The following is a 26,031-nucleotide window of genomic DNA, read 5'->3' as shown; positions in this document are numbered from 1 at the left end:
CAAGAAGCTCAGCCCTTAAGAGTTTGGACTCTTCAAGGCCCAGCAAGTCCAAACCTCATTCACCACTGGTTTGCAGTTGCTACCAAAGCACTAACTATGGTTCATAAGCAAGAAGTGCCCCCGAGTGCTCAGCAGTGAGTGGTACCCAACCGCTTTTAACCCATGCTGCTCTTGCTATTCGCATCCTCCCAGTCTCAAAGCTCTGGGACATCTCTGGTGTTTCTAACTATGGGCAACATAAGGCAGACCCTCCTCTTAATGTACCTGCTACACAGCCGGGACCAGGGCTGCTTTGCTACCTGGAGAGGGTGAACCCAGCTCGCTGGGTGCTACGCCCACAGAGGATGCCACCACAGGCATGGAGGGTGTCCATAGGACAAGCTGGGGCTTGGGAAGATGTGTTGATGGCTGGGGACGAAGCTTGCAGCTTCGAAGGTAAATCAATGTATGGACAGGAGTAAAATACTAAATAAGAAATAAATAGAGAAGAAAGTCATAAATAGAGCTGAAAGGTATTAAAATAACAATAATAATAATTAAAAAAGGCATTGTTATGGTAACTTGAGATTGCAAGGACAGCACTGACCCTGTGACCCTTAAGAAATGGCGTAGCCGCAGGTTGGCTTAGATTAAGATACATATATATATATAAAGTATATATATATATTTATACAGTTTTTCTTGTTAATTTAATAGCTAGTTTGAAAAAACCCTTTTAAATTAATTAAAAACAACATGTGTAAATACAGATGAACATGGCTTAAAACCTGCCAGAATAGCTGCTTTTGGAGATGTGGCTGAGGGAGCACCTTGCACCCTGACCCATGGATGGGGGCACAGGGGCTGTGCGAGGCAGAGGCAGTGAGGAAGGAAGCCTGGAGCCAGTGGGCTCTAGGGAACAGCATTCCCCCTCGGATCGTGATGCTTCCAGGCAGGCTCAGGTCTGGGCACGTGTGTGGTGATTAAAATAGATTGAGCCCAACATGTGCTTTGCACATGGATTTTAAGGTGAGAGAAGGTAGGGGGGGAGCCTCTGTAAATGCCAATCTGCTGCCAGGATGCTCTCCTGTCTCTAACAAGACAAGGGATATAGCACTTAATCATAGAGTCACAGAATGGTTTGGGTTGGAAGGACCTTAAAGCTCATCCTGTTCCAACCCCTGCCACGGGCAGGGACACCTTCCACTAGAGCAGCTTGCTCCAAGCCCCTGTGTCCAACCTGGCCTTGAACACTGCCAGGGATGGGGCAGCCACAGCTTCTCTGGGCACCCTGTGCCAGCACCTCAGCACCCTCACAGGGAAGAGCTTCCTTATATCCAACCTAAATCTCCCCTCTATCAGTATAAAGCCATTCCCTTGTCCTATCACTACATCCCTCTGGACTGTTAAACAGCTCAGGTGAAACCATAGCCCTGTGTAAGTCCATGAGGAAAAGTTACCCTTTAACTCCATCAGGGAATGCAGCTAAGGTCTTGAATGGCTACATCCCTCCATTGGAGCTGCAGACCATGTGAAACCCATCCCCATGTTCCTGCCTGCAACACTGCCCCTCCTCAGCCCTGCTTCTTGCTAGTTTGCCTTGTCTTGGGCTGTTCAGGCAGGTGCCCTTCCTGGGATTGCCTCCTGGCCATGGGAAGCTGCTTCCTGACCATGGGAAGCATCACGTTGTACCTGGGATAACACTCCTGACGCTGTGCTCAGCTGCCTGCACAGTATCTGCTAGAGGTCCACCTCCTGCCACTGGTCCATGGGTGCTTGGTGGGGTGATGTCCACCTCCATCTGCTCAGCATGATCCTGCCTGGTTCAGTGATGAGCATCCCTTCTAGCACCTAAACCATTATGTCCAATGGCTCAGATGAATGTTCAGCCTGGGACGTTAAGTCCTGGCTGCTTGTGATGGGAGATGCCCTGGTTGTACACATGGTGTGGTTAACTGTGATGCCCTGTGAGTACCAAGGTAGGCATCTCTTGGCACTTCAGAGGCGAGAAAAGAGACAGGACTCCTGGTCTTATGCCAATAAATACATGTTACATCTGATCTAGCAATGGTGTGCCATTTAGGTAGCGTGTGGCAGTCTAGAAATGCTTGTATATTAACCTGAAACCATTTGGTTGCAGCTTATTTGGAGCCTTTTCCAACACCACTAAATATTCCTGGGCCTTGAGCTACAAGATCCCCTAACACTGAGCATGAGGAGATAGGGCAGGCTGATGCACAGGTTTTTATGGGAGTAAAATCCTGTATTTCCCTTGTGAATCTCAGATTCACTCAAGCTCAGCCTGTATAGCCACGCTGTGTGGGTGCTCAGCTGATCCTCAGCTTCTCCTTGGTGAGGGTTCAGTGGGGAAAAGGATGCTCCAAAGTCATTCCTAGCACTACAAGATCATCAGAAAGCTTTGGGAGCAAAGGGGATCTTACCAGAAGTGGGGATGCACATTGGCTCAAACCAGGCAAGTTCTGCTGCCTCCTGCTCCCTCTGCACGGCGGAGAGGATCCAAGTGGCTGCAGATGGAGCGGATCCAGCCTTGGGTCCCTTCCCAACCTGCTCCCTGTGCCATTCCCCATTCCCTGTGTGTCTGTGTGCAGCAGGGGTGCAGGGCTGCAGGAGGGGCTGTCACTGCTTGTGTCTGACCCCAGGACACGAGGAACGCGATGGCCTCGCACCCGTGGCTCTGTGTGTGCTCCTCGGAGCGGTCTCACTGGGGAGCTGTGCGTTCACTCAGCAGCTGTGCTCCCCTCCCATTGAGGATCACAATTCCCGACCCAGGGAAAGCATTTTCCTACCCCACCATCTGTGTGAGCCCCAGCACTGACCGTGACCGTGGCAAAGCAAACCCCAGTTGGTCCCTGGGGCAGCGAGCTGTGCTGGGAAGCTGTTGTGTGCTGGGGTGGGCAACTAGAGGCAAAGGCTCTCAGTGTGGTACCACTGTGCTGTGTTGGGAAGAGAGGCACCCCCTTCACAGGCCTCTATAGCTCTATATGGCCCTATAGCTAGCTCAGTAGCTCTGTGCTGTGGATGGAAAGGAAGTAAGGTAGAAGGTGGGCTGATTTGCCTTCTTTCTAGCCTTTAGCATCTTCCCAGCCCTGTTCCCAGTTGTGGCTCCCGCTAAAAGGATGGGAGCAGAAGTGTCTCTTTGCTGGTGCCAGAGTCCCCATACAGTCCCCTGCCCAAGGCAGGACAGATCTGAACAACGCTGCCAACAACAGGAGGAGAAGATGTGTCTGGGTGTGTATGTGGGATGGGAGAAGCTGCTGACACACCAGCGAGCTCCTCCTCTTTGGAAAGGCAGATCTGGTGTCAGGGAAAGGAGCAGGGAGAACAAAAATGCCCAGGTTATCGGGGAGGTGAGAAGGGACGCATCCCAACCCGGATCTCACTGGCGATGCTCCACGCGCCTGAATCCCAGGGGGCCGGGAGCCGCCGCGTTCATGCTGGGAACACTCCACTTACGTTAACATAGGTACTTTATATGCCTATAAGGGTAGCTAAAAGTGCTTGCATTCCAATCCCCGAGGAGGCAACTGGTGTCTGGAGTCCAAGCGGGTGGATGGATGTACTCGGCTGTCCCCACGTGCCCGGTGCGGCGCTGGGCTGTCATGTCGCCCAGGAGATCGCGGCGCTGTGCTCCTTCGCCTTCATCCTCAGGGCAGCGATGCTGGAGGTCTTGCGGTCCGGCTCGCTGTTCAGCTCGTAGCCATTGAGGCCGGGGCTCATGCCGGCCGTGCCGAAGAGGCCGCCCATGTGAGTCTGTCCCACGTGGCTGCCGGGCCCGAGGAACTCGGAGACGCCGCCGGACGCGTGGGGATGAGCATGGGGGGACATGCAGGAGGGCACCGTCTCGCAGGGGACCACGCAGGCGGGCACCGGGGAGGCGGCTCCGTTGTTGCCGATCCAGGAGGGGTTTTGGATCTGGGGATGGGAGAAGAAGCATCAGAGGTGTCATAGAGCATCCCACAGGGCAGCGCTGTGCATGGGGAGCGGCGGTGGGATGGGATGTGGTGCATCTGATCTGCAGCCCATCCAAAATCTGTGTCAGTGTGGACAAGGGCAGGGAGGGTGGGAGAGCAACCCACAGTGAGCAGGAATGCGCCCTCCTCTGACACAGTCTCTGGAGCACAAGTGTGATGGGGAAGGGCTGAGGGTCCTGGGGGGGTCAGTGTGGAGAAGAGAAGGCTCAGGGGGGACCTGATCGCTGCCTACAACTGCCTGACAGGAGGATGGAGCCAGGAGGGGCTGGGCTCTGCTCCCAAGGAACAAGGGATGGGGCAAGAGGAAACGGCCTCAAGCTGCACCAGGGCAGGTTTAGATGGAGCTGAGGAACAATTCCTGCCCCAGAGGGTGCTCAGGCATTGGAACAGGCTGCCCAGGGCAGGGCTGCAGTCACCATCACTGCAAGTGTTCACACACCGTGGAGATGAGGCCTCAGTGCCATGGGTTAGTGGTGGCCTTGGCAGTGCTGGGGAGCGGTTGGACTTGAAGATCTTAAATGTCTTCTATCCTATCCTATCCTATCCTATCCTATCCTATCCTATCCTATCCTATCCTATTCTAATGATATCTTTTCCCCCTCAGCCATTTCTTTTATTCCTTTACTCCATCAGCACTCTTTGGAGCAGGGATGCTCTCTCCATAGAAAATCTGGTGTTTCCATCATGTTTCCCTGGGCCTACCCACTACAGGGAGCAGGCAGAAAGGGGCGCTGTGAGGCTGCCAATCCACCCTCCTACCCCATCACAGGGCAGCTTTGCCTAAACTGGGGCTTTTTACATCACACAGAGCTGAGCTGCCCACAGCCCCCAGCACCGGCACTTTCCCCTCTCCCAGTGATGCTCGTTGCCCATTGAGGAAGCAACTGAGCGGCATCTGGGTTCCTTCAGCGTCACTCATTAAATGATGGTGCAGAAGAAGGGAGGGGGCTCAGGATCCACCGGCAGGAATAGGTGTGTGCTGGGGGTACATGGGCACAGGGGATGAAAGCAGGGAGGAGGCAAGCATCTGGAGAGAGCAAAGAGCCCCTCGTGCCACTGCTCACCCTTGGGCCCTCTCTGATCTCCTTCCTCCTGCAACTTGCTTTTCATTCTCTGATCCCCAGGGCAGGGAGAGGAGGGCACTAAGGAGGGAGGGAGCCAGTGTAAGTTACAAAGGGCACGTTGAGAAGGCGGCTGAGAGTGTCCCCTGCTTGAAAAGCTGCTTTGGCACCTCTCAGCTGTTTCATAAGGGCTTCTTGTTCAGCTGGGAGTGGGATGCCAAGCAGGAGAGAGGTCAAATGCTCTTGGTGTGGTGCTGGAGTAGCTGGGAGCCAGGGTGTTGGGGGAGGAAGGGCTCCAAGTGGATCTGTGAGGACAAGTCGGGTTCAGAGCATCCTCGAGGGGGTTCCGGGTGATGGGAAGAGGAGTCAGCAGGATGAAGGGAATGCTCTGTGGGGCACAGCATAGCCCTCGAGCTGATGAACACCCTGACGATGTCCTGGCATCATCTGAAGGCAGCGTTGTGAAATGGGGCCCGGCTCAACGCTTAGGAGGCTGCTGTGGTGGCAGGTTCCCCAGGGCAGGAAGCTAAGGCGGCCCTTGCCTCCTGGGTCAGCAGGAATGGTTTCAGCAGGCTCTGGGAGCAGCCACAGATACCCCAGCAAGGCTGCTCCCACCCTTCCTTTGGAGCACAGACCCACAAATCCCTTGGGAAGCATCCCCAGACGTCATCAAGAGCAGTGTGGGTACCACAGCGTGTTGCTGTGAGACAGCTGTGGAGATTTGCCAGGGGAAAATGCTTTGTCCAACCGCCTTAAGAGGGGGCATGGAACCCAGGCATGGAGATGGGAATCATTGCTGGGAACTGCTGGGCTTTAGGTGTGAAATAGTCTTTTGGACCTTTCCAAACCAGTAGGATATTAATGGGCACACGTGATGGAAGGGCAATGTCATCATAGAATCCCAGGCTAGTTTGGGTTGGAAAGGACCTTAAAGCTCATCCAGTTCCAACCCTTGCCACGGGCAGGGACACCTTCCACTAGAGCAGCTTGCTCCAAGCCCCTGTGTCCAACCTGGCCTTGAACACTGCCAGGGATGGGGCAGCCACAGCTTCTCTGGGCACCCTGTGCCAGCTCCTCAGCACCCTCACAGGGAAGAGCTTCTGCCTCATATCCAACCTAAATCTCCCCCTAATAGGACATGCTGAGCAGGGTGACCTGTGCCCAAAGGGTGGCTGCATGTCAAGCAGGGATGGTTTTGGTGCCTGCTTGAAAGAGAAAAGCAGGACACCCAGCTGTGTAACTCCTTCAGTGCTTGGCAATACAGCCCCAGCCCCTGCACTATTGAGGGCAGATGGATGAGCCCAAGCAGCGAAGCATCACCTGGGGGTACCTGTGATCAGCGGTACCAGGACAGCAGGAGCAGGGCAGGGGGATGTGCTCACCTGGGCGTAGTTCTCAGCACGGGTGAGCAGGGGCAGCTCGTAGGCAGTGGAGAAGTGGGTCCGGACCTGCTGCATCTGACCAAAGCGCTCCCGCTTGCGCCACTTGGCTCTTCTGTTCTGGAACCAGACCTGGGGAGAGGGCAACAGGGGGCTGTGAACAGGGGAGATGCTGGTGGTGGATGGGGAGCCCCCGGGAGCAGGCAGAGCATCACAGAGAGGGGGTGTGCATGGCACAAGAGCCATGCTGGGTAACCCTGGGGGGTCTGAGCACCCCAGGCAACAGTCGATGCCCATCTTCTGCCTGTCTGGACACATGGAATCATGCAATGGTTTGGGTTGGAAGGGACCTTAAAGCTCATCCAGTTCCAGCCCCTGCCATGGGCAGGGACACCTTCCACTAGAGCAGGTTGCTCTGAGCCCCTGTGTCCAACCTGGCCTTGAACACTGCCAGGGATGGAGCAGCCACAGCTTCTCTGGGCACCCTGTGCCAGCGCCTCAGCACCCTCACAGGGAAGAGCTTCTTCCTTATATCTAACCTAAATCTCCCCTGTTTAAGTTTGAACCCATTACCCCTTGTCCTGTCACTACAGTTCCTAATGAAGAGTCCCTCTCCAGCATCCTTGTAGCCCCCTTCAGATACTGGAAGGCTGCTACAAGGTCTCCACGCAGCCTTCTCCAGGCTGAACAGCCCCAGCTTTTTCATCCTGTCTCCATATGGGAGGTGCTCCAGCCCCCTTACATCCACAGCTCTTGCCCCCCACAGCCTGGTGCAGCCCACGCTCCTCACACCCCTAAAGCAGTGTTACCCAGGTACAGCCCTTGTGCCATCAGCCAGTTTCAGATGAGAAGTGGGAACACATCCATGTGTGCCTGAACCCAGCAGCACCTGGGCTTTCCTTAAGCCTGATCCTGGCTGTGACAGTGCCATTGGCTGGGAGCTTGCATTTCTCATTGAAGCCCTCATTTTCTTAACTGTGAAAGCCCAGATGCACAGCACAACACCCCTCCCCTCCTTAGCTGCAGGATGAGTGCCCTTCTATAGCATTGCGTGTCCTTAGCTTTACCCTGACTTTGCTTTGCAGGGCTTGCAGCTCTCTCTGCTTCACAGCGCTGCTCAGATCCCTTCAAGGCAGAGGAAGGACCCAAACCCTGCTTCTCCTCTTATTTTTACTGGCTTGACATCAGTGTGGATGATTGCACTGTTGTCAGCACCATTGCTCCTGATTTGCATCAGGCCTAAGAGAGATCAGAGCCGGGCCCAGTGTCTTCAAAGCCTCTTGAAGCTTGTGAGTCAGGGAAACGCATCAATCAAGAGCCGCTTTGAAGGCACTGAGGGATGCAGGCGATCACCAGCGGCTGGGTTGTGCAGGTCACGCCAGTGCATGACAGGAGCAGCCCCAAAGCTGCTCGGTTCTGCTTCGAGTTTTACACGGTGATGAGGGGGGGGATCACTAATGAACAGATTGGTCCTGCCTGTGCCTGGCCATGGGGCAGCTCTGCTGCTTGGAGGGCAGCTGGGGAAGCTCATGGAGGATAATGGGTAGTCTTAGGGGGGCAGTGGGGCAGCAAGCTGGCTTTAGGGGGTAAAAGAGCACTGGTATTAGCAGCCTGCATCAATGCAGCTAAAAGCTGCTACAGGGAGAAAAAAGCCTGAGGATCCATGGTTTCTGGTCTGAGCTGACCTTCTTGTGCTGGAGGAGCTGTTTCAGCCTCTCCTGCTTCAGTTTGCCCTTCCTCAATCTTGTGCTGGTCTCTCACAGCTCCTCACTGCTGCCAGACCCATGGTGCGAGTGGGTAACTGAGGGTCTGTGGTCTGCTCAGTGCAGGGAGGGGGGATACTGCGATGTCCTCCCGATGTGGATCATAGAATGGATAGTGTAGGGATGGATGGTGTGGAGTGGATGGTGTAAGGATGGATGGAGTGGAGTGGATGGTGTAGGGATGGATGGTGTGGAGTGGGTGGTGTAAGGATGGATGGTGTGGAGTGGATGGTGTAAGGATGGATGGCATAGAGTGGATGGTGTAGGGATGGATGGTGTGGAGTGGATGGTGTAGGGACGGATGATATAGGGGTGGATGTTGTAGGGATGGATGGTGTAGGGGTGGATGGTGTAAGGATGGATGGCATAGAGTGGATGGTGTAGGGACGGATGGTGTGGAGTGGATGGTGTAAGGATGGATGGCGTAGAGTGGATGGTGTAGGGACGGATGGTGTGGAGTGGATGGTGTAAGGATGGATGGCGTAGAGTGGATGGTGTAGGGACGGATGGTATAGGGGTGGATGGTATAGGGTTGGATGTTGTAGGGATGGATGGTGTAGGGAAGGAGGGTATGGGGTGGATGGTGTAAGGTTGGATGGTGCAGGGGTGGATGGTGTAGGGCTTAGTGCTTTGCCACATAATGCCACTGGCGTGGGCCGTCCCCAAGCCAACCAGTCTAACCATACCCAAAGCAGCAACCCAATATTAACCCCCCGACCCCTGAATCCAAAACGCCGCAAGGATTTACAGCAGGTACAAAAAGCACCACGAGAAAGCTCCTAACGTCATCCCATCGGAGCACACGCTGCGCACGAGGAGCATCCGACTGGAGCGGGTTTGATGCCCCAGGCATCCGTCTGCTTCCCTTCTTGGCACGGCCGCTGCAGCCCAGCTGCAGGCCAGTCCCAGGGCTGGCCCACATGATGCCTCTTTGATGTGCACATTCAAAGCTAGCGGGGGTGACCCGGTTCCTCCTCGGGCGGAGGAGGCCCTGCTGTGCACAGGGGGGTGCGGAGCAGGTAGGGAGCGCAGCGCCGGCCGCCGTGAACATGTGCCAGGCATATGCGGCCGTGCCTGCGTGCTTTGCCCACACACCTGCACCGCCGTGCATGGAGCATCCCATCGGAGCGGGGCTCCCCAGCACAGGGTCCTGCAGCAGTGCCTGGCTCTGTGATGTGACCTCCAAGCCATCAGCGTGGGGTTTGCGTGCTTGGATCCCCCCACAGTGGCAAAGCAGCCATGGGGATGCTTTCCAAGGTGGAGTGGGGTCCACAGTGCAGGCTTTTCTTCTCATAGGTGCATTGGTTTGAACTGGCACCGGGAGAATGAAGTGGTTTAAACTGGCAATTCCCAAATTGCAAACCCCATGTGGCTGGGGGGCTGCGAGGCTGTGGCAAAGCATCAGATCAGGCTGGGAAGGAGTCACAGAACCACAGAATGGTTTGGGTAGGAAGGGACCTTAAAGCTCATCCAGTTCCAACCCCTGCCATGGGCAGGGACACCTTCCCCTAGAGGAGGTTGCGCCAAGCCTTGTCCAACCTTGAACACTGCCAGGGATGGGGCAGCCACAGCTTCTCTGGGCACCCTTTGCCAGTGCCTCAGCACCCTCACAGGGAAGAACTTCTTCCTTATATCCAACCTAAATCTCCCCTCCCTCAGTTTAAATCCACTCCCCTTGTCCTGTCCCCACAGGTCCTTGTAAAAAGCTCCTCTCCAGATTTCCTATAAGGCCCCCTTATGTATTGGAAGCCTGTTATAAGGTCTCCCTCCAGGCTGAACAAACAAGTGCTGGTGCCAGGGGCACTGCAGACACTTGAGGGCTGGCAGTGAGCCACTGCTCCCAAACACTTGTGACAAGGCTTGGGCCACTACTTAATGTTCTCCTTTTACCTCTGGTCCAGGTCTTTTTGGCTGCTTGGTATGTTGCTGTAGGGATTCCCTAGACCAAAGTGCTCCAGGGGAAACAGGGCAGGCAGGGCAATGTGTGATGCTGAAGTTGTCATCAGAAAACCAACTCATCCCAAGTGTTCCCTCCGTCAATTTGCTTTTAAAAAGCAAATCTAAACCTAACAGAAGACCTTTATCCCTTTATTGCCTGTCACTTTCCATTGAGGGAGGATGCTATAGAAGGGGAATGTGACAGTGGAGGTTGCAGCAGTAGATGCAGCGTGTCCTTTGGGATCAGGATGGGGTACTCTGTGGAATAGGCAGTGGCTGTGGGCTGCATCTCGGTGTTATCAATTAGAGTGGGAGTGGAGGGTAATGTCATGAATCTGGCTCCTGCAGACAATGCTTTGATAAGCCCTGACGTACCAAATCAGCCCTATAAAAATCCACAGAACACAAAATGTTTCATGTCTCCATAAACATTCAGCCATATGCTGGTACCTAAAGCCATATGCACACACAGCTGATGTGCTGTAGGGGGTGAGGAGGCTGCGAATGGCCTCAGACAAAGAAAGCAGGAGGCTCCAGCTCGCTGTCTTGCTGCCGCTACCCTGGCACCAAGCCCCATGAGTGCCACACTGGGTATGGATGGATGGGCCAGGCTGGTACCTCACCAAGGCCCCTCTGGATACTTGGAGCTGCATCCCTGAGTTTGTTCTTCCTCCCAGCTAAACAAAAAGGTGATTTCCCCTCTCTTATCCACCCTAGTGCAGTGGTGGAGGGTGAGGATGGTCCTTGCACATCTAGTGATGGGCTGGGGGCATCCATGGAGCTGGATCTAGCCAGGATCTCACCCTGTGCTGAAGCCCCACTTGCTGCATCACTGCCCTGATGCAGACAATGCCTCGCTGCACTTAAGACTCTGGCAGCCTCACCACATCTATTCTCCCCATCCCTGTCCTCCATCCCTGCTGCCCTCATCCCTCTGCTCCATCTCCCTCCGTCTCCAGACCCCATCCCTCTGCGAAAGGCCAGTCTGTCTCTCGTCATCCTGGAGATGTCCACCAGCCCCTTTGCTTTCCAGGCTGCAAGAACAGAGCCAGAATTCATCCTTGAGAGCTGAAACTGGACACCATTTTATCAGTGGCCTGGAATGGGAAATTGGAGCCTGGGATGAGAGAATTGAATAACTCGACCTTGTTTTCATTTCATGTTTAATTTCCTGCAGGCTTAGCTCAGTCTTTCCGCTCCTTCCACCAGCCTCCCAGGGTTTTATGGGGGAAAAGGGATCAAGATATATTACTTCTTGCTTTGCTTTGCTTTTTTTGTTGCCCTTTTTTTTCCCCTCCAAGGCGGTGATTTTGCTACAGCAGAGTTTGACATTTCCCTCTCACTTTCAAGCATCACAGGGTCACCGCTGAAAACATTTCATTAGCGGTCCCAGCCATCATCACAAGGCTGGCTCCAAGGGGAGCTGGATGAGGGGTTACATTCCCTGGCTGCGAATCCTCCTTCCAACCCCCTCTCCTCTTCTGCCACAGGGCAGGCCAGCAGGCAGGGATAGAATCACAGAATGGTTTGGGTTGGAAAGGACCTTAAGCTCATCCAATTCCAACCCCCTGCCATGGGCAGGGACACCTCACACTAAACCATGGCACCCAAGGCTCTGTCCAACTTGGCCTTGAACACCGCCAGGGATGAAGCATTCACAACTTCCCTGGGCAACCCATTCCAGTGCCTCAGCACCCTCACAGTAAAGAACTTCTTCCTTATATGTAATCTAAACTTCCCCTGTTTAAGTTTGAACCTGTTACCCCTTGTCCTGTCACTACAGTCCCTAATGAAGAGTCCCTCCCCATCATCCCTATAGCCCCCCTTAAGACCCTGGAAGGCTGCTCTGAGATCCCCACACAGCCTTCTCTTCTCCAGGCTGAACAGCCCCAACTTTCTCAGCCTAATAGTTAGAGCACAAGAGAGATGAGCAGCCAGGGCCAGGCTTGTGATGCGTATGTGCGTGTGCATGCAAGGAGCCATGTGTGAATACATGTGTGTACCATGTCTCAAACCATCTGCAGCAGCATGGATGGGCTGGAAGAAGCTTGTTGCTGGTACCAAGTAGGAGCTCTTTCTGCAGCCCTGGACATAGAAAAGGAGGAGGAAAAAAATGGGATACATGGGGTGGCTTACGCATGGCTCCCACTTCTAAAAACAGGGATGCGCAGTAGCTTAATATCACTTGGCAATAAGGGGCTGGGTTGTGGGAGGCAGGAAGGGAAATATTGCATTGCATCGCAGTGGGGATTAGCTTTGATATTGTCAGACACTAACAGCAAAGGTTGGAAACCGAGGCAGAGAGAGCAATGGAGCCAGGCTGCAGAATGCCACCGGCGCTGGCATGAGCGCTTCTCCAGACATAGGGATCTCCAGCAGCTATTTCACTAATGAAGCATGAGCTTGGGAAAGGGATGGAACAAACCAGAGCTGCCACTTCCCTCCCTTGGCTCCACATCTGCTCCTCCTGCAGTGCTGAGGCTGGCTGTGCTCCCCAGGATGCTGAGCCTGGCCAAAGGGGATGGATGACCTCCAGCCAGAGCTGGCTCAGCCATGGGAGGGAGCATCACACCTCAGACCTGATGGTGCCTTGTCTCCCTGCTCTGCTTTGCTGAACCTGGCCTCCTGGGACACTCACCATTCCTCTGAGGACAATTCCTTCCCCTGGGAGAGGGACAGTTGAGCTCCCCTCAAAGCCCATGGGGCTGCAGTGTGAGCCCAGACACCCCCCAGCAGTCAGAGTCCCTGCTAGCTGAGTACATAAGTGGCTATTTGGCTTGTAGGAGGTAAAAAGCAAGGGGCTGGTGCTTTATTTGTGACTTGCACCCTCTGCCTTGGCCCTGGTTGGGTTCTTGGTCCTTGCAGTGGGAATTTGCTTTGCCATCCGTCTCCTGCTGCCCCATGCTCCATCTCTGGTTGTGAGCTGTTGGCTCTCAGTACTGCAGTGTTGCCCAAAGGGGTGGGAGGCCAAAGCCAGCCCTAAACAAGCTATAACACAACCCAGAGCTGAAAACAGGCACTGGGCTCATTCACTGAGTCCCCAACACCAAAAGCTTCCCTCTCCATCAGCAGCAGACCCTGTGCCACCCCAGGCTGTGACCCGTTTCTCCTGGGGGCACAGCAGCCCTTCAACACAAGGCAGTGGCTGGGTGCTGGCCCGCAGCACAAGGGAACAGGTCCTGCTTGGTGCAGATGGGGGAACAATTGAAATGTAGGTTCTCACCCCTCTCACCCTGGGGTAAGTGCTTATAAGAGGCCAGGCCACTCGGACAAGCTCTTCAGCTGCTCCATTACATGAGCCCTGTCATCACCATCCCAAGCGTGAGGTGGATGTGAGAGGCTGCAAGAGGCTGTTCTTGGGCTTCTGGGGGTGCTTATCTCCGAGCAGAGTGAAATCTCCAACCTCCAACCCCAGGCTGTGCCTGATTTCCTCTGTGGAGGCGCTTCTCCCCTTGGCCGCAGTGTTATCCAGTGGTAAAGTGGGGAGTAACCCCCCTAGGATCACGGGTTATATGGAAGGAACGTGTGGATTGCATCCTGCCTCTCTTAGCCAGCCCTGCGCGCTGGCTGGGATGCGCTAGCTGGCTCTGAGGCAGGCAGGAGGAGCTTGCCACCCTCCAGCACCTCATTCTCATTCCTAAGCAAAAGGAATTTCATGCCCTGCGCGGCCGGTAACCCAATGCTGCGCCTGGCCTCCCGGGGGACCCCATCAGCACTTGTGATGTGTCCATGGGAAATCACAGCCTGCATCCAGGGGGAGAAGAAGAGAGCTGATGTTTGTAGCACTGCCTTTCCCTGCCCATCCCGCAGTGCCCAGCACGCCAAGCGTGGGACTAATAGGAATTGTGATGCTTTCTATTGAAGCACAGCTGAGTCCAGCCTGAAGAGAAGCTGCTGTGGGGAAGAAGAGGACACCAGCCTTGCAAACCAGGAATCAGACAAGAAAAATCCTGCAGCTACTTCCAAGTAAACTGTACAGACTAAAAGGGACTTAAGCAAGATGCTGGCCCAACTGCTTTGGCTGTTTGCGACTACTGGTAAAGGTAGGGGCAGAGGGGAAACCAGGCTGGGAGTCTTCCTGGTATAAGACACAACCACATGTGTGCACAGGCCAGCTATTCTTGATGCTAATGAAGGTTCTGGGGCTGTGAGCTGATAAATGACTGCAGACAGAAGTCACAGGACTAAATAGACTGGATATGAGAGCCTAAGCTTCAGTGGGAGCTCTGATGGCCATCACGGAGTGAGCTGCAGATGCTCCAAGTGATGGTGCTCCTTCTTGCACATGCTTCTGAGCTCTGCCAGGCCTTCAGTTTAACCCTGACTCGGAGGAAAGAGCAGCACTCAGGGAACCATTGACTCTCAATGTGGAGTTTGGCTCCCCAGGTTAGTGTGGGGTTCTAGTTCATGGGAGCTGGGACCTGTGTGATGGAAGTGCTTGAGACCACAGTGTGGCTCTTTGACTCCTGTTCATCCCAAGCTGGTGGGAGCATCTTTATGCTTCAGACCACCAAGTGCTGTGCAGTCTCAGTGCCTGTGTAGCCAAGCAGGCAAGAGCTGCCTCTCCTGTATCACTTGCTGCTCTCTGATACGGAACATTCTGGTCACCTCTGCATCCCCATCTAGCCAGAAAGAGCCCATAACATAGGAAACCTTGGTCCCCCTCAGACTAACAAACCTGTGTCCTCTGCTGAACCTCCTGAAGAAAGTATAGACTCATAGAATCATAGAACAGTTAGGGTTGGAAAGGACCTTAAGATCTTCCATATCTTGTAATAGCTTTGTTTAGGGTGACTGAGGTTATACCATCCCCATTAGCTCAATGACAAGAGGCATCTCTATGAACACTGGAGCCACCAACCCAAATAAAGGTGCTGACACTAGTGTCAGACATGGATGTACCATCCCCATCCGCAGCTGGAAAGGCTGTGTCAGGGCTCTGGATAGGGCTTGTCTGCCTGCAGGCTGTGATGAGGTTGCAGGGACAAGCAAGGCTCATGGTTCCATTCTCCCTCCCTTCGCCCAGCATCATCCCATTCCCCATTACCTGTACACGAGCCTCGGTGAGGTCTGTCCTCATGGCCAGCTGCTCCCTGGCATAGACATCTGGATAATGGGTCTTCTGGAAGACCTTCTCCAGCTCCTCCAGCTGGTAGCTGGTGAAGGTGGTGCGGTTCCTCCGCTTCTTGCCCTTGTTGCTCTCCGAGTCAGCCTTGTCCATGGGGCTGGGCAGGTCCGTGCTGGCCCTGTCCTGGGGCACTTTCACCCCTGCCTCCTTCACGCTGAGGTAGCTGCTGTCCATTCCCGAAGGATCGGAGCTCGGCTGCAGGTCGGCCTCTCCCAAATTGCTCTCCTTACCTATTCGGGTTGGGATGGGGAAGGGTGGGTTTGAGCAGGGTGGGGAAGGGGAAAAGAGAGAAGGCATCAGATGTAAATCAACCCGTTATTTAGTTCAACACATTAAAGCTGCAGCTGTGGCACTTGGGCACCGAATGCAGGTAGAGAGGGTGACACCACCATGGGCAGAGGAGGGAGGTGAGGCAAAAAGCTGCCCTAGGAGCAGGAAAGCTGCTGGCTTTGGCATCTGAGGGTGATGGAGCTCACCAGGATGTGCTGCTGTTAAGGGAGGAGGTGGTTGTTATGGCAAAGGGGCTGGTCCCAGCCCATGGATGCCAGCAAGGCATGGGGAGGTTGTGGTGAGCTCTGCTACCTGTTCTCATTGCCCCTCCAGGAGCTGGGTGGAAGGATGAGCCCAGCACACTCATGTGCGTACACCCTATGCATGCACATCCTGCTTCACTCTCCTATCACCCGCAGTGGGAGTGAACCACATGGAATACTCCATTCCTTGGTCCTGGCCATGGGAGAGGTCTCTGAGGACAGAGGGACCCAAACCCAGGCCTCAGAGGATGGCCCCAACCCGTCTGTGCTCCCCTACTGAATAACACAGGGTAGAAACCCAGGGACACAGAGCAGCCATGCTTGGTGCTTGGTGGGATTTGCTTTCTGCTCATGCATCCCCATGCAGTGGGGGTTTGTCAGCAGAGGCATTTCTGCACCCCTCAGTCACCCCACAGCCTGATGTGAGGACTTGAGCTTCTTCCAGCAAAGAGGCTGTGAAAGGCACTTAGTGCCATAGAAAAGGCTGGTGTGAGACACCTACAGAAACACACAGAGAGATGAGAGGAATCTGGCAGCAGCCTGGGAGGCTGTTCCTGCCCAGCTTTCCTGAGTAATTAATACCCAATAGACCATGATATACAAGACCAACAGGGCGAAGCAGGAGGAGGACATTTCAACCACTGCAGTGAGCTGGTTCCACTCTAAAGCTTAGTAGATACAAGTAAAACCACCTTTGAGCTTCTGTAATGGAGCATATGTATCCGCAGGCAAAGGTGCTGTGATGGGGCATCCTCTCCTGCCCACCTCCTGCACACAGTGCCAGTGCTGTGCCCTTCATTAACAGGAGTGCTGCCCCACCAGCAGGATGCTGGATGGGACCTATGGCAATGGCCTTGTCTGCTGGGACTGGTCCACCCAGCCTGTGCTGCACAGCCCATGCCATACCTGCCCACACGCCTGGACAAAAGCCTTGACTGCAAGGTTTGACCTCGAGCCACGACACTGAGCTCCTGCAGATCCAGGAAGGAAAGGGTGCAGTGGTACTCCCTGCCCATGCTCTCCTTACCAAGCCAAGAGCACTCCAAGGGGGAACCTTTTCAGTCAGTTTCACATTAGCCTATTTTTAAATGTTCTCAGCCCAGGATCAGTCTTTCTGGGAAGTGGCTCCACCATCTAATGATGTTCCCACTGGGAGCTTCCTCCCAGCGGTGTCATTAATGCCGGTTCAGGCATCTTAGCCTGTGTCTTTGGAAATACCCGTTCTTTCCATCAGTCATCCCTTGTTACAACATCCTTCCATCTAATTCACTGCATATTCATGGCTTAGCCCTTCTGAGATCAGCTCTGTCACGGCTTCACAGCCAAATAAGCGGGCCGTGAAAAGGTGTGTGCATCCTTCTCCTTTTCTCACTCCTGCAGTAGAAAGAGTGATTGGGATACAACCAGGAGGATGAGATGTAGCTGTCACTCTCAGGCATGAGGGCAAGGAGAGCCCAGGTTTAGGCTTGTGAGGATGAGCTATGAAAGGGACTTGTGGAAAGAATGCCCAGTTATTACAGAGAAGCCAAAGGCAGATGTGGGATGAAGGCACCAGAGGTGCAGGAGCCATCTGCCACTGCCACCCCACTGTGCTTTCAGATTTATTGCTTTCTCTAATACTCTTCCCTCAGGCTTTTGAAGAGCTCCCCATAAAGCTCAGCAAAACCTGATGTATATTTCCACTCTCTCTGCTTTGATCCTTGGGAGCATTCGGCCAAGCTTTATGCTCCCTGGTACTGGGACCAGTATCCAGGCCATTGACACACTCTGCCTCCTCTTGACACCTTCACTTCTCAACTGGCTGACTTCTTCCATCCCTCCTGGGGGATGCAGGTGGACAGGCCCATCCAAAACAGGCTGGGACTATGCCCTGCACCACAACCCGGGTAAATCATATGCTATGGCCATGATATTTATACTTTTCAAACCTAATGACAATGAAACAGCTCCAGAAAAGCCTGCAGCAATGGACTGCTGCCTATGAGCATCAGTAGGGATGGAGTAATAAAATAAATGAAAGTATTCCAGGAATTTTTTTCCTCCTTTCTTCCTTTTTCCTTTTATTATTTATGGTGTCAGGAAGCTCAGCACATTCTCCCCCTGCCTTTGTGCTGCTTCTCCCTACTTCCCAGCTCCCCTGCGATCCAACAAGCAGCAAACACAAGACCTGAGGCCCTTCCTTGGGAGCCCTTCTGCTGTTTCCTATCTACTCGAGCAGCCTAAGTAGCTGGAGAAGGGTCTGCAAAACACACACACAGAGAAAAGCTCTGGTTCTGATTTGATTTCATTGACTGTGTAGCTCAGACTGCAGCTGGGAGCTGGGCGTTCAGCAGTGATGGTTATCGCTGTCACAAGCCATCAGCCCCAAGGAGCAAGCGACCACCCATCCCTGCCACCAGCTCAGAGCCCTCCTTGCTGCTCAGCCACGGAGCAGATATGGGCTTCTTTACCTCCAGCCCCTATGGGTACCAATAGGGATGAGCTGTCACTGGAAGGCAGGAGGCAGGGAGCATGGAGGGCAGTGTATGGAGGGGATGGCGTGCATCCACCCTGGGCTGAGCATCCCAAGATGTAACTCATTCTGTAGTAAAAGGCTCCCTGACCTCAAAACCAGTCATGCTAACTGCAGAAGTGAAACAAATTGCATACATCTGCATATGGATATACCCAGACTTCCTGTAACTGGAGATGGCCTCAAAGTTTCAGTGCAAAGTTGGGGGTGTCTGTTTCTAATCAAACCTAAAGAGACCTTGAGTTACATATTGTGAAGATCTCCATGACAAGGAGGTAATGTGAGCATCACTGCACACTTACAAGCCCAACAGGACCACTTGGTGCCTTCTTTGCTGCTTACAACTCTGTCCTTGCCCTTATAGCAGTATGAAATATAATCAGAACACAGTCAGCTTCGTGCATCCACATGGGAATGGCCAGTAGGACATGTCAAATACACAGCTTTGGGTCTCCTTTACACAGCACATGTGTGGCAAACCACAAAGATAGACTCCTTCGCATAGATCCTGTGATCCTACGAGGTTGCAAGACATCTACGTAGCCAGCAAAACCCAGAGACACCACCAGCACAGAGCTGTTTCCTTCAGGCTCCAAAGAAGCCTGCAGGATCTCGGCATTGCCAATGTTCTGCTCTGGTAGCATCTCATCCAAGCTATTAAGGTCTCAGTGAGGAACCCCACGCTACCCCAGCCTTGAGGAGCATTGGGCTGCCTCTCTGCTCCTACAGTGAATAACACAGGGAGCTTCTGCCTTCCTGCCCAGGGGTTTTCTCCCTGCCCATCCCCAGATCCCTATGGCTTCCTGCACTGGCCATTTCATGCTGCCTCTCCCTGCCATGCTCTGACTCTTACTTTTCACAGCAACAATGCTTTAAAAAGGAAAACCCCAACAAATCTAAAGTGCAGATGTTTAAAAAGACTTTTAAAACCCAGCTCTGGCTCTTCACGTCATTCTTTCAACTCGTTCTTAAATACCAGTGCTAAAATGTTGCCTAGATAGGTTTTGGGCAGTGTATTCTACAAGGAAGATTTACACCACAGCCCAGCCAGCACACCTCCAGCACTTGGCTGGCAGTAGTAACCTTATCCAGTCCCTGTGATCGTGCCTTAACACATGCTGAAGCCATTATACTTGTTCCCAAGTTGTCTGTTGCAGCCTTCTGCCTCCTGTCTGTCATTGCAGTTTAGAAGTCAGCACAAGGCTGTCATTTAAGAAAACAACCACGTTTTGGGATATACAGGGTAAAATGGAGCAGCTGGATTTGAGATACAGAATGGACCAAGTCTTTAGGCTTATTTCTGTTCAAGGAGTGTTCTTGCAGTCTGCAGATATAAAGAAGGATTTAAAGAGGGAGAAAACACCCACTTTTTTTTAGCTGAATGTGGCATCACTGATTTTATTAGCAATGATCAGATACCTAACCACAGTTTCCCTATTGATCCCAACTGGTAAAACTGGGCAGCATTCACCTCTTAAATGCAAGTGGTAGAAGTCCACATAAGACAAAAGCCATTGGCATAGTTCTGGAAGCTGCATTTGTTTTCTGCTGTGCAGAAACTGATTGGAGCATCTCTATTTCCAATCTGGATAAGGATGAGTACATCACCTTGCGTCCAGCGTACTAGCGGTTCCCTTGAGTTTGCATAAATCAGAGCTGGTTCCTATATCAAAGCACATCTGTCCATTTAACCCAGCCAGGGAGCTCATTTGGTTGATCCCACAGAACCTGAAGGAAGGCTGGAACATGGTTGGGGCAGCGCCTTTCCATGACACATCATGAACCAACTTCCCTTTGTGCAGAGGAGAGACCACTGCATGAATGTGCTCACCTCCATGGACACCATTAATCTCTGCTGAGCCTGTCCAAAGCTGCTGGTGCTGCTAATATAGCCATGAAAACAGCCATAAAAATAGCCATGGAATACCTGGCCACCCTGGGGAGTTAGAGACAGACACAGCAAATTCCTACAGAAAAGCCTGGTTTTAGAAGGATGGAACTGGGGAGAAGATAACTTCTTTCTACTGTGCTCCGCCTGACCATACCTAAGGCTCCTCTCTTCAAGAAACTTATTTTCCTGAGCAGATCACCCAGCAGGAGCAATGCTAAAGCCTGGAGCAGAAAGGTCTCAGAACCTCCTTCTATTCCTGAAAGGCAGCCTGGGGACAGTGCCAAAGGTGCCACACAGCACTGGTAGGTCCATAGGCTTTCGATGGCCCCACAACCAGCATACAACCCAAGTCACTGGCTCCATTTCCACTCCGTGCCTTGGAGATGCTTCTCTGGGGGTCAAAACCACCTCAGCCCTGGCTGCACTTAAACCCTTTTGTGCCTGGCTGGTTACATCCTGCTGGAGTAAATCACTGCATGGGTCTGGGGACAGACAGCTTGATAAACATTAACTCTAGCGCTGCTGAGAGGTTTACATCACAGCAAGCCTGGGGAACGCTGTGCGCGCCCACGTGTGTGTTATTTGTTTGTGGAAGTTGCTGTTCCTCTTGCTTTTTCCCCCTGAACTAGCTTTCTTTTTCCAATACAAACATCTGCTTTCAAGGGCACATATTGCTTTATTGTCTGATTAGCTGAATTCACACACCCTGTGGCTACTTGGGGAGAGTTCAGCATCGTCTGCACAAATGCAACATGTGCTGCTTGCTCCTCTTTCATGTTATTTAAAGGGCACTAACAAAACTGGCTTTTACATAAACAAATCAGTTCTGAAAACGCCACATAGAAGCTGTGGCTAGAGTAAAAAGGCACAGTTTATGCCCCAAGTCCTTCTTCATGTGGCATATTCATTTGAACAGCAGGAAAGAGCTGACTAGCAAAATTTGAAGGCAAGAAAAATGCTTCTAGCAACTTGCTGTAATTGCAGCTGACTTTCTGGCTCCCGGAACATGATCTAGGGAGAGAGAAAGAGCAAGAAAATGCACTGCCATTGTCCCATGGGGAGAAAATGAAACTGTGTGGTTCCTCACTACTGAATGTGAAAGGAGATTCAAGGCCAGGTTGGACAGGGCTTGGAGCAACCTGGTCTAGTGGAAGGTGTCCCTGTCTGTTAAAGGGGATTGAAACTGGATGAGCTTTAAGGTCCCTTCCAACCAAACCATTCTGTGATTCTATGATTCTTGTTTACTCCAACATCTTGGTTCTCTCTGAGGAACCATTTCTTAGTGACTTTGTTCTTCTCTCTGACACCTGAAGGTCTTCAAGCCAAGGGTGGTCATCTTTGAGTTTTCAGCACACTAGACATCATGCAAAGCCCTGCTTGAAATCATAGCAGTAAAGATGTAGGCATGTCACAAACAGCTAGGAAATAATTCTGGGTTTCTGCTATGTCCTACTTGTATCTCTCCCTAAAAGAGTGCATGTGGACCAAAAGCCACCTAGTACCTCTGAACTGGTATGTCCCCGGTGCTTGCCTGCCAAGAAAGATGAACAAGGCAGGGAAGGAGCAGAAGGAATATTGAAAGGGTTTTCAGTTTCCTTTTGGCTCTGAATCTGGTACCTTTGGGATAAGCAGTCTTCTCCTCCCAAAACAGCCCTGCATTGCTTTGCCATGGCTATTGTTGCCTGGTGGTATTGGCTTTTCTCAAGTTCCTCGAAACCAAATGTTAGGATCTAACTGCTCTGAAGACTGGGTTCAATGCTGAATAGGACAAAATATGGGAGCTCATAAAGAAAGCAAATCCAAAAAAATCACAAAACTTCCCAGAATCACTAATATAGGACAAATATTGAATGGGGTTGTCTCAGTTGTAGGCTCACACCTACACACTGACCAGTAGCTGTCTAGAGACCCTTGGATAAATGAAAGGCAGAACAGGCAGGTCCCATGCTGTTTGCTGAAGACTTTCATTCTGCACTATAAGGTTTAGAATCACAGAACAGTTAGGGTTGGAAAGAACCTTAAGATCATCCAGTTCCAACCCCCCTGCCATGGGCAGGGACACCTCACACTAAGCCATATCACCCAAGGCCTCGTCCAACCTGGTCTTCAACACTGCCAGGGATGGAGCATTCACAACCTCCCTGGGCAACCCATTCCAGTGCCTCACCACCCTTACAGTAAAGAACTTCTTCCTTATATCCAATCTAAACTTCCCCTGTTTAAGTTTTAACCCGTTACCCCTTGTCCTATCACTACAGTCCCTAATGAAGAGTCCCTCCACAGCATCCCTATAGGCCCCCTTCAGATACTGGAAGGCTGCTATGAGGTCTCCATGCAGCCTTCTCTTCTCCAGGCTGAACAGCCCCAACTTCCTCAGCCTGTCTTCATACAGGAGGTGCTCCAGTCCCCTGATCATCCTCGTGGCCTCCTCTGGACTTGTTCCAACAGTTCCATGTCCTTTTTATGTTGAGGACACCAGAACTGCACACAATGCTCCACACACAATTTGCACACCTCCATGCACTGACCCAACATGAGGCTTCTGTCCCGCTCCTGTCTGAGCTGAGAGTTGCTACCTGGCTGTCATCTTCTGGGGGAGCATCTTCCCCATCCGCCTGGCTGCCTTACTTTAGGATCATCCAGTTCCCAGTCTCAAGGGTTGTGTTTCCTTGAAAAAACTCTAGATAGAGCAAGGTTGCTCCTCCCCGGTTTGGAAGTAATCTCCATCTGATCAATATGATGATAGTGCTTAAGGTAGCCAAGATTCAGCCCCCATCTCTCCCCCAGGGCACTGCGAAGTCAGCCCTGTACCTGCAGCAGGGAATGCTGTAAGCACTGGGGAGTCCTGGGGCTGATGGCAGGCAGTGCCATTCAGTGCATATGTAAACACTGAGGGTTGTTCAGATGTCCTCAGGGACTGTAGTGATAGAACAAGGGGTGATGGGTTTAGACTTAAACAGCGGAAGTTCAGGTTGGATATAAGGAAGAAGCTCTTCCCTGTGAGGGTGCTGAGGCGCTGGCACAGGGTGCCCAGAGAAGCTGTGGCTGCCCCATCCCTGGCAGTGTTCAAGGCCAGGTTGGACACAGGGGCTTGGAGCAAGCTGCTCTAGTGGAAGGTGTCCCTGCCTGTGGCAGGGGTTGGAACTGGATGAGCTTTAAGGTCCCTTCCAACAGAAACCATTCTATGATTCTCTATGATTCTATGTGAGTGACAAATGAGGGTGATGCAGGGCTTAGGGCTAAGCTCTCTGAAAGGAAGAGCATAAACCTCCCCATGAGCTATAGATTTATGCACTCATCTTAACCTCACCCATGCCCCTTGTCCACCGCAAGGATTTGAACAGACCCCTTGAGTACTGTGAGACAAAAGGGGGATCTGCAAGTTGTCATCTCCTCCACAGCTTTCCCTGGAACCAGTCAGCACTCCCTCTTCCCCTCAACACACCATGGATGTTTTCCCTATAATTTGCATATAAGGCACTGGATGAGTAAGAGCATCCTCTCCACTGGGGACAGAGGGAAGCACGAGGCACCGATGCAACCTTCCATGGTCTAAATATCACCTTCCCCATTCACCGCACATGATGTGATTGCAGATCACAGCAGGTGTAACTCAACCATGTAGTTAGATGAGAACAGGGAGACGCTCCTTCAAGCTGTTGGGGAAGGCTGGAGAGGCAAAACTGCCTGTAGGGAGCTGAGTTGTGCTCTGATGGCTGACTATAGCACAGTAATTCCCTGCTGCCAGCTTGGAGAGTGATTCACCCCATCCTATGTGCCTGTGCCTGCCCGGACAGTGCTCACGCCTCAGTCTGCTGGTCAGTCTGTCTCTCTCTGCATTCTCCTGTCTGCTTTGCAGAAGCAACCCCTTGGCAGCAGAGGCAGCGATGCATTGCTGAAGTTCAGCTGCCTCCCAGAGGTGACTTCCGAGTTGCCTGGTTCATGCTGCTGGCAGCAGGGCTGGGGCTGCAACATGAAATAACCAGCACAGAGGGGACAGGAGGGTTTAGAGCCGCTCTGTCAGCAGCTGAGCAAGAACTCAGCTGCTTCTGCATTGTGGAGTCCTGGTTCAAATTAGTGCCAGACCAACTTCAAAAGAGCTGCAGGCACTGCATGGAGAGGCGTCTGAGCGGGCTCTGCTTAGCTACAGCACCCAGCCCGCGGCCCTAATCCAGCAAATGTGTGTCCCTGGACTACCCTTATGCTTAAAGAGAGGCATTATGCACTTCAGACAGGCAGGCAGACAAGCCCCAACAACTCCTAGCAGCACAGCTCCTTGTGCTTCCCAATTTGGGTCCCCAGATGCCCCTGTGGAGAAGAGCTCTGAGTCTGTATGAGATGCTACAGCAGTCACGTTGCCACCTAAGTACAATGCACCTCAGGGGGATTTGGGTGCTACTATTTTCACTTGGAAACTAGAAAGCAGGAGTGATGGGAAAACTGGAGTAAGACCCAAAACTGGCTGAACGTCACTGAACCAGAGAACGGGTTGAGTTTAAGCGTTAGGCCAAAGTTTGAGCCAGGTTCTTTAACGAAATAGTCCTGCCCTTCTCTAGTTTTATACAGCTGATTAAAAAAGAAGGGCCCAGACAAGGGAAGAAAACCACTCGCCCTTCCCCAAACTTGCCTGTTCTTGGAAGCACAGCTAAAGCTTATTCCCATTCTGACTGCACATTGCAAAGCACAAGGCCAGCCAGGTCTGGGAATTGCTCGTGTTCTTACGAGCACTGGGCTTTTGAAGCACTGCAGAAAGAAACGAGGTTCCTGGCTATCAAACACACCCATTCACAGGCACTGGGGTTGGGTGACATCCTGCCATCAGCTTTTACTGGCAGGGGGAAGGAGGGCAGCACATTCACAAACTGGAGCAAGAAGCAGCACAACCAGACTGGGAACCTGCCAACCAAGGAGGAAGACAAAACAACTAACACAGACCTGGCAATGGCAGGTTGTTTCCCCCACATCCACATTCCTTCTTCTACATCCCATTGCTCAGGTCACCCACTGCGAAAAGATCTCCCTGATGTGGGGTCACCAGATGGGAATGGTGCTGCATCCCTGTGGGGTTTTCCTGCTGAGGAGATGCTGGTACCAAGGGAGAGGGGGGAGCTATGGACTCCCAACAGGGTCCAAGGGCAGTGACCACCCCTGCTAGACAGGAGCTGATGTCTTTGGTCCCCATAAGCACCCCATGCAGTACAAGGGGATGCACAAGAGCTGTTTTGAGGTGTTGGAGGGATATAGATGCACTGCATCGCCTGGCCATGAACTGCAGCATGTCTATACTATAGACATGGGGAGAAAGAGAAAGGGAAACCTGTCCCAGACTGACTACCCTGGGAACTCCAGCTGCCCCTTACACAGTCTAAACAAATAGTGATTTAAATTACTCAGAACGCCCCCGTCTTCTTATATGTATCCCCAAAGAGCATCATAAAACGTCTACAGAAAGAGCTCCGTTAACCTTTGCTGCCCTGCTTAGAGGCACATATTTCAGCTCCAGTTAAACCTAAGTTTAATAAACTCTTGGCCTCTATAGGATCCCTCCAGCCCAGTCTGGATCTATCCACTGGTATTCCACTGAGGTAGGGAGCCACTAGTGATGCCTCAGCCTCTGATGGGAGCCCACCATCAGTCATAGGTGCTACTCTCTCATTGCCATGTTGGGGCTATGAGGAGGAGGGAAAGGATGTTTGAAGCTCTCTCCCTTCTCTCCTCAGCCCTGAAATCTAACCCCCAGCTTAGTACACTCCTAGCTCTGGAGATTTAGCTCCACATCCTTTGTATCACAGCAGAGAGAAGGTGCACATTCCCTTTGGGAGCCAGGGTAATCTAAGCCTTTTGAATGACACCAA

At 52.5% G+C, this 26,031-nt stretch overlaps 1 protein-coding gene across 2 annotated transcripts in view; it reads right to left on the bottom strand.

Annotated features, from left to right (window-relative positions):
* Nucleotides 1–2,428: 2,428 nt before the first annotated feature.
* ALX4 (ALX homeobox 4) overlaps nt 2,429–26,031 on the bottom strand; it is a 41,360-nt gene continuing 17,757 nt past the window's right edge. For both annotated transcript variants that reach the window (XM_062635952.1, XM_062635953.1), the window contains exons 2-4: nt 15,160–15,470; nt 6,415–6,543; nt 2,429–3,912 (exon numbers count right to left, since the gene is read on the bottom strand). In XM_062635952.1, coding sequence (XP_062491936.1) covers nt 3,598–3,912; nt 6,415–6,543; nt 15,160–15,470 — 755 coding nt within the window. In that variant the 3' untranslated portion in view covers nt 2,429–3,597. The remainder of the gene's footprint in view (nt 3,913–6,414; nt 6,544–15,159; nt 15,471–26,031) is intronic.

This window comes from Pezoporus occidentalis, unplaced genomic scaffold, assembly GCF_034315485.1.
Source record: "Pezoporus occidentalis ecotype Australia unplaced genomic scaffold, CSIRO_AGI_Poc_V1 ctg46, whole genome shotgun sequence".
NCBI lineage: Eukaryota > Metazoa > Chordata > Aves > Psittaciformes > Psittacidae > Pezoporus > Pezoporus occidentalis.
Note: the sequence above shows the minus strand (reverse complement) of the source record. Positions and strands in the feature narration are given on the sequence as shown.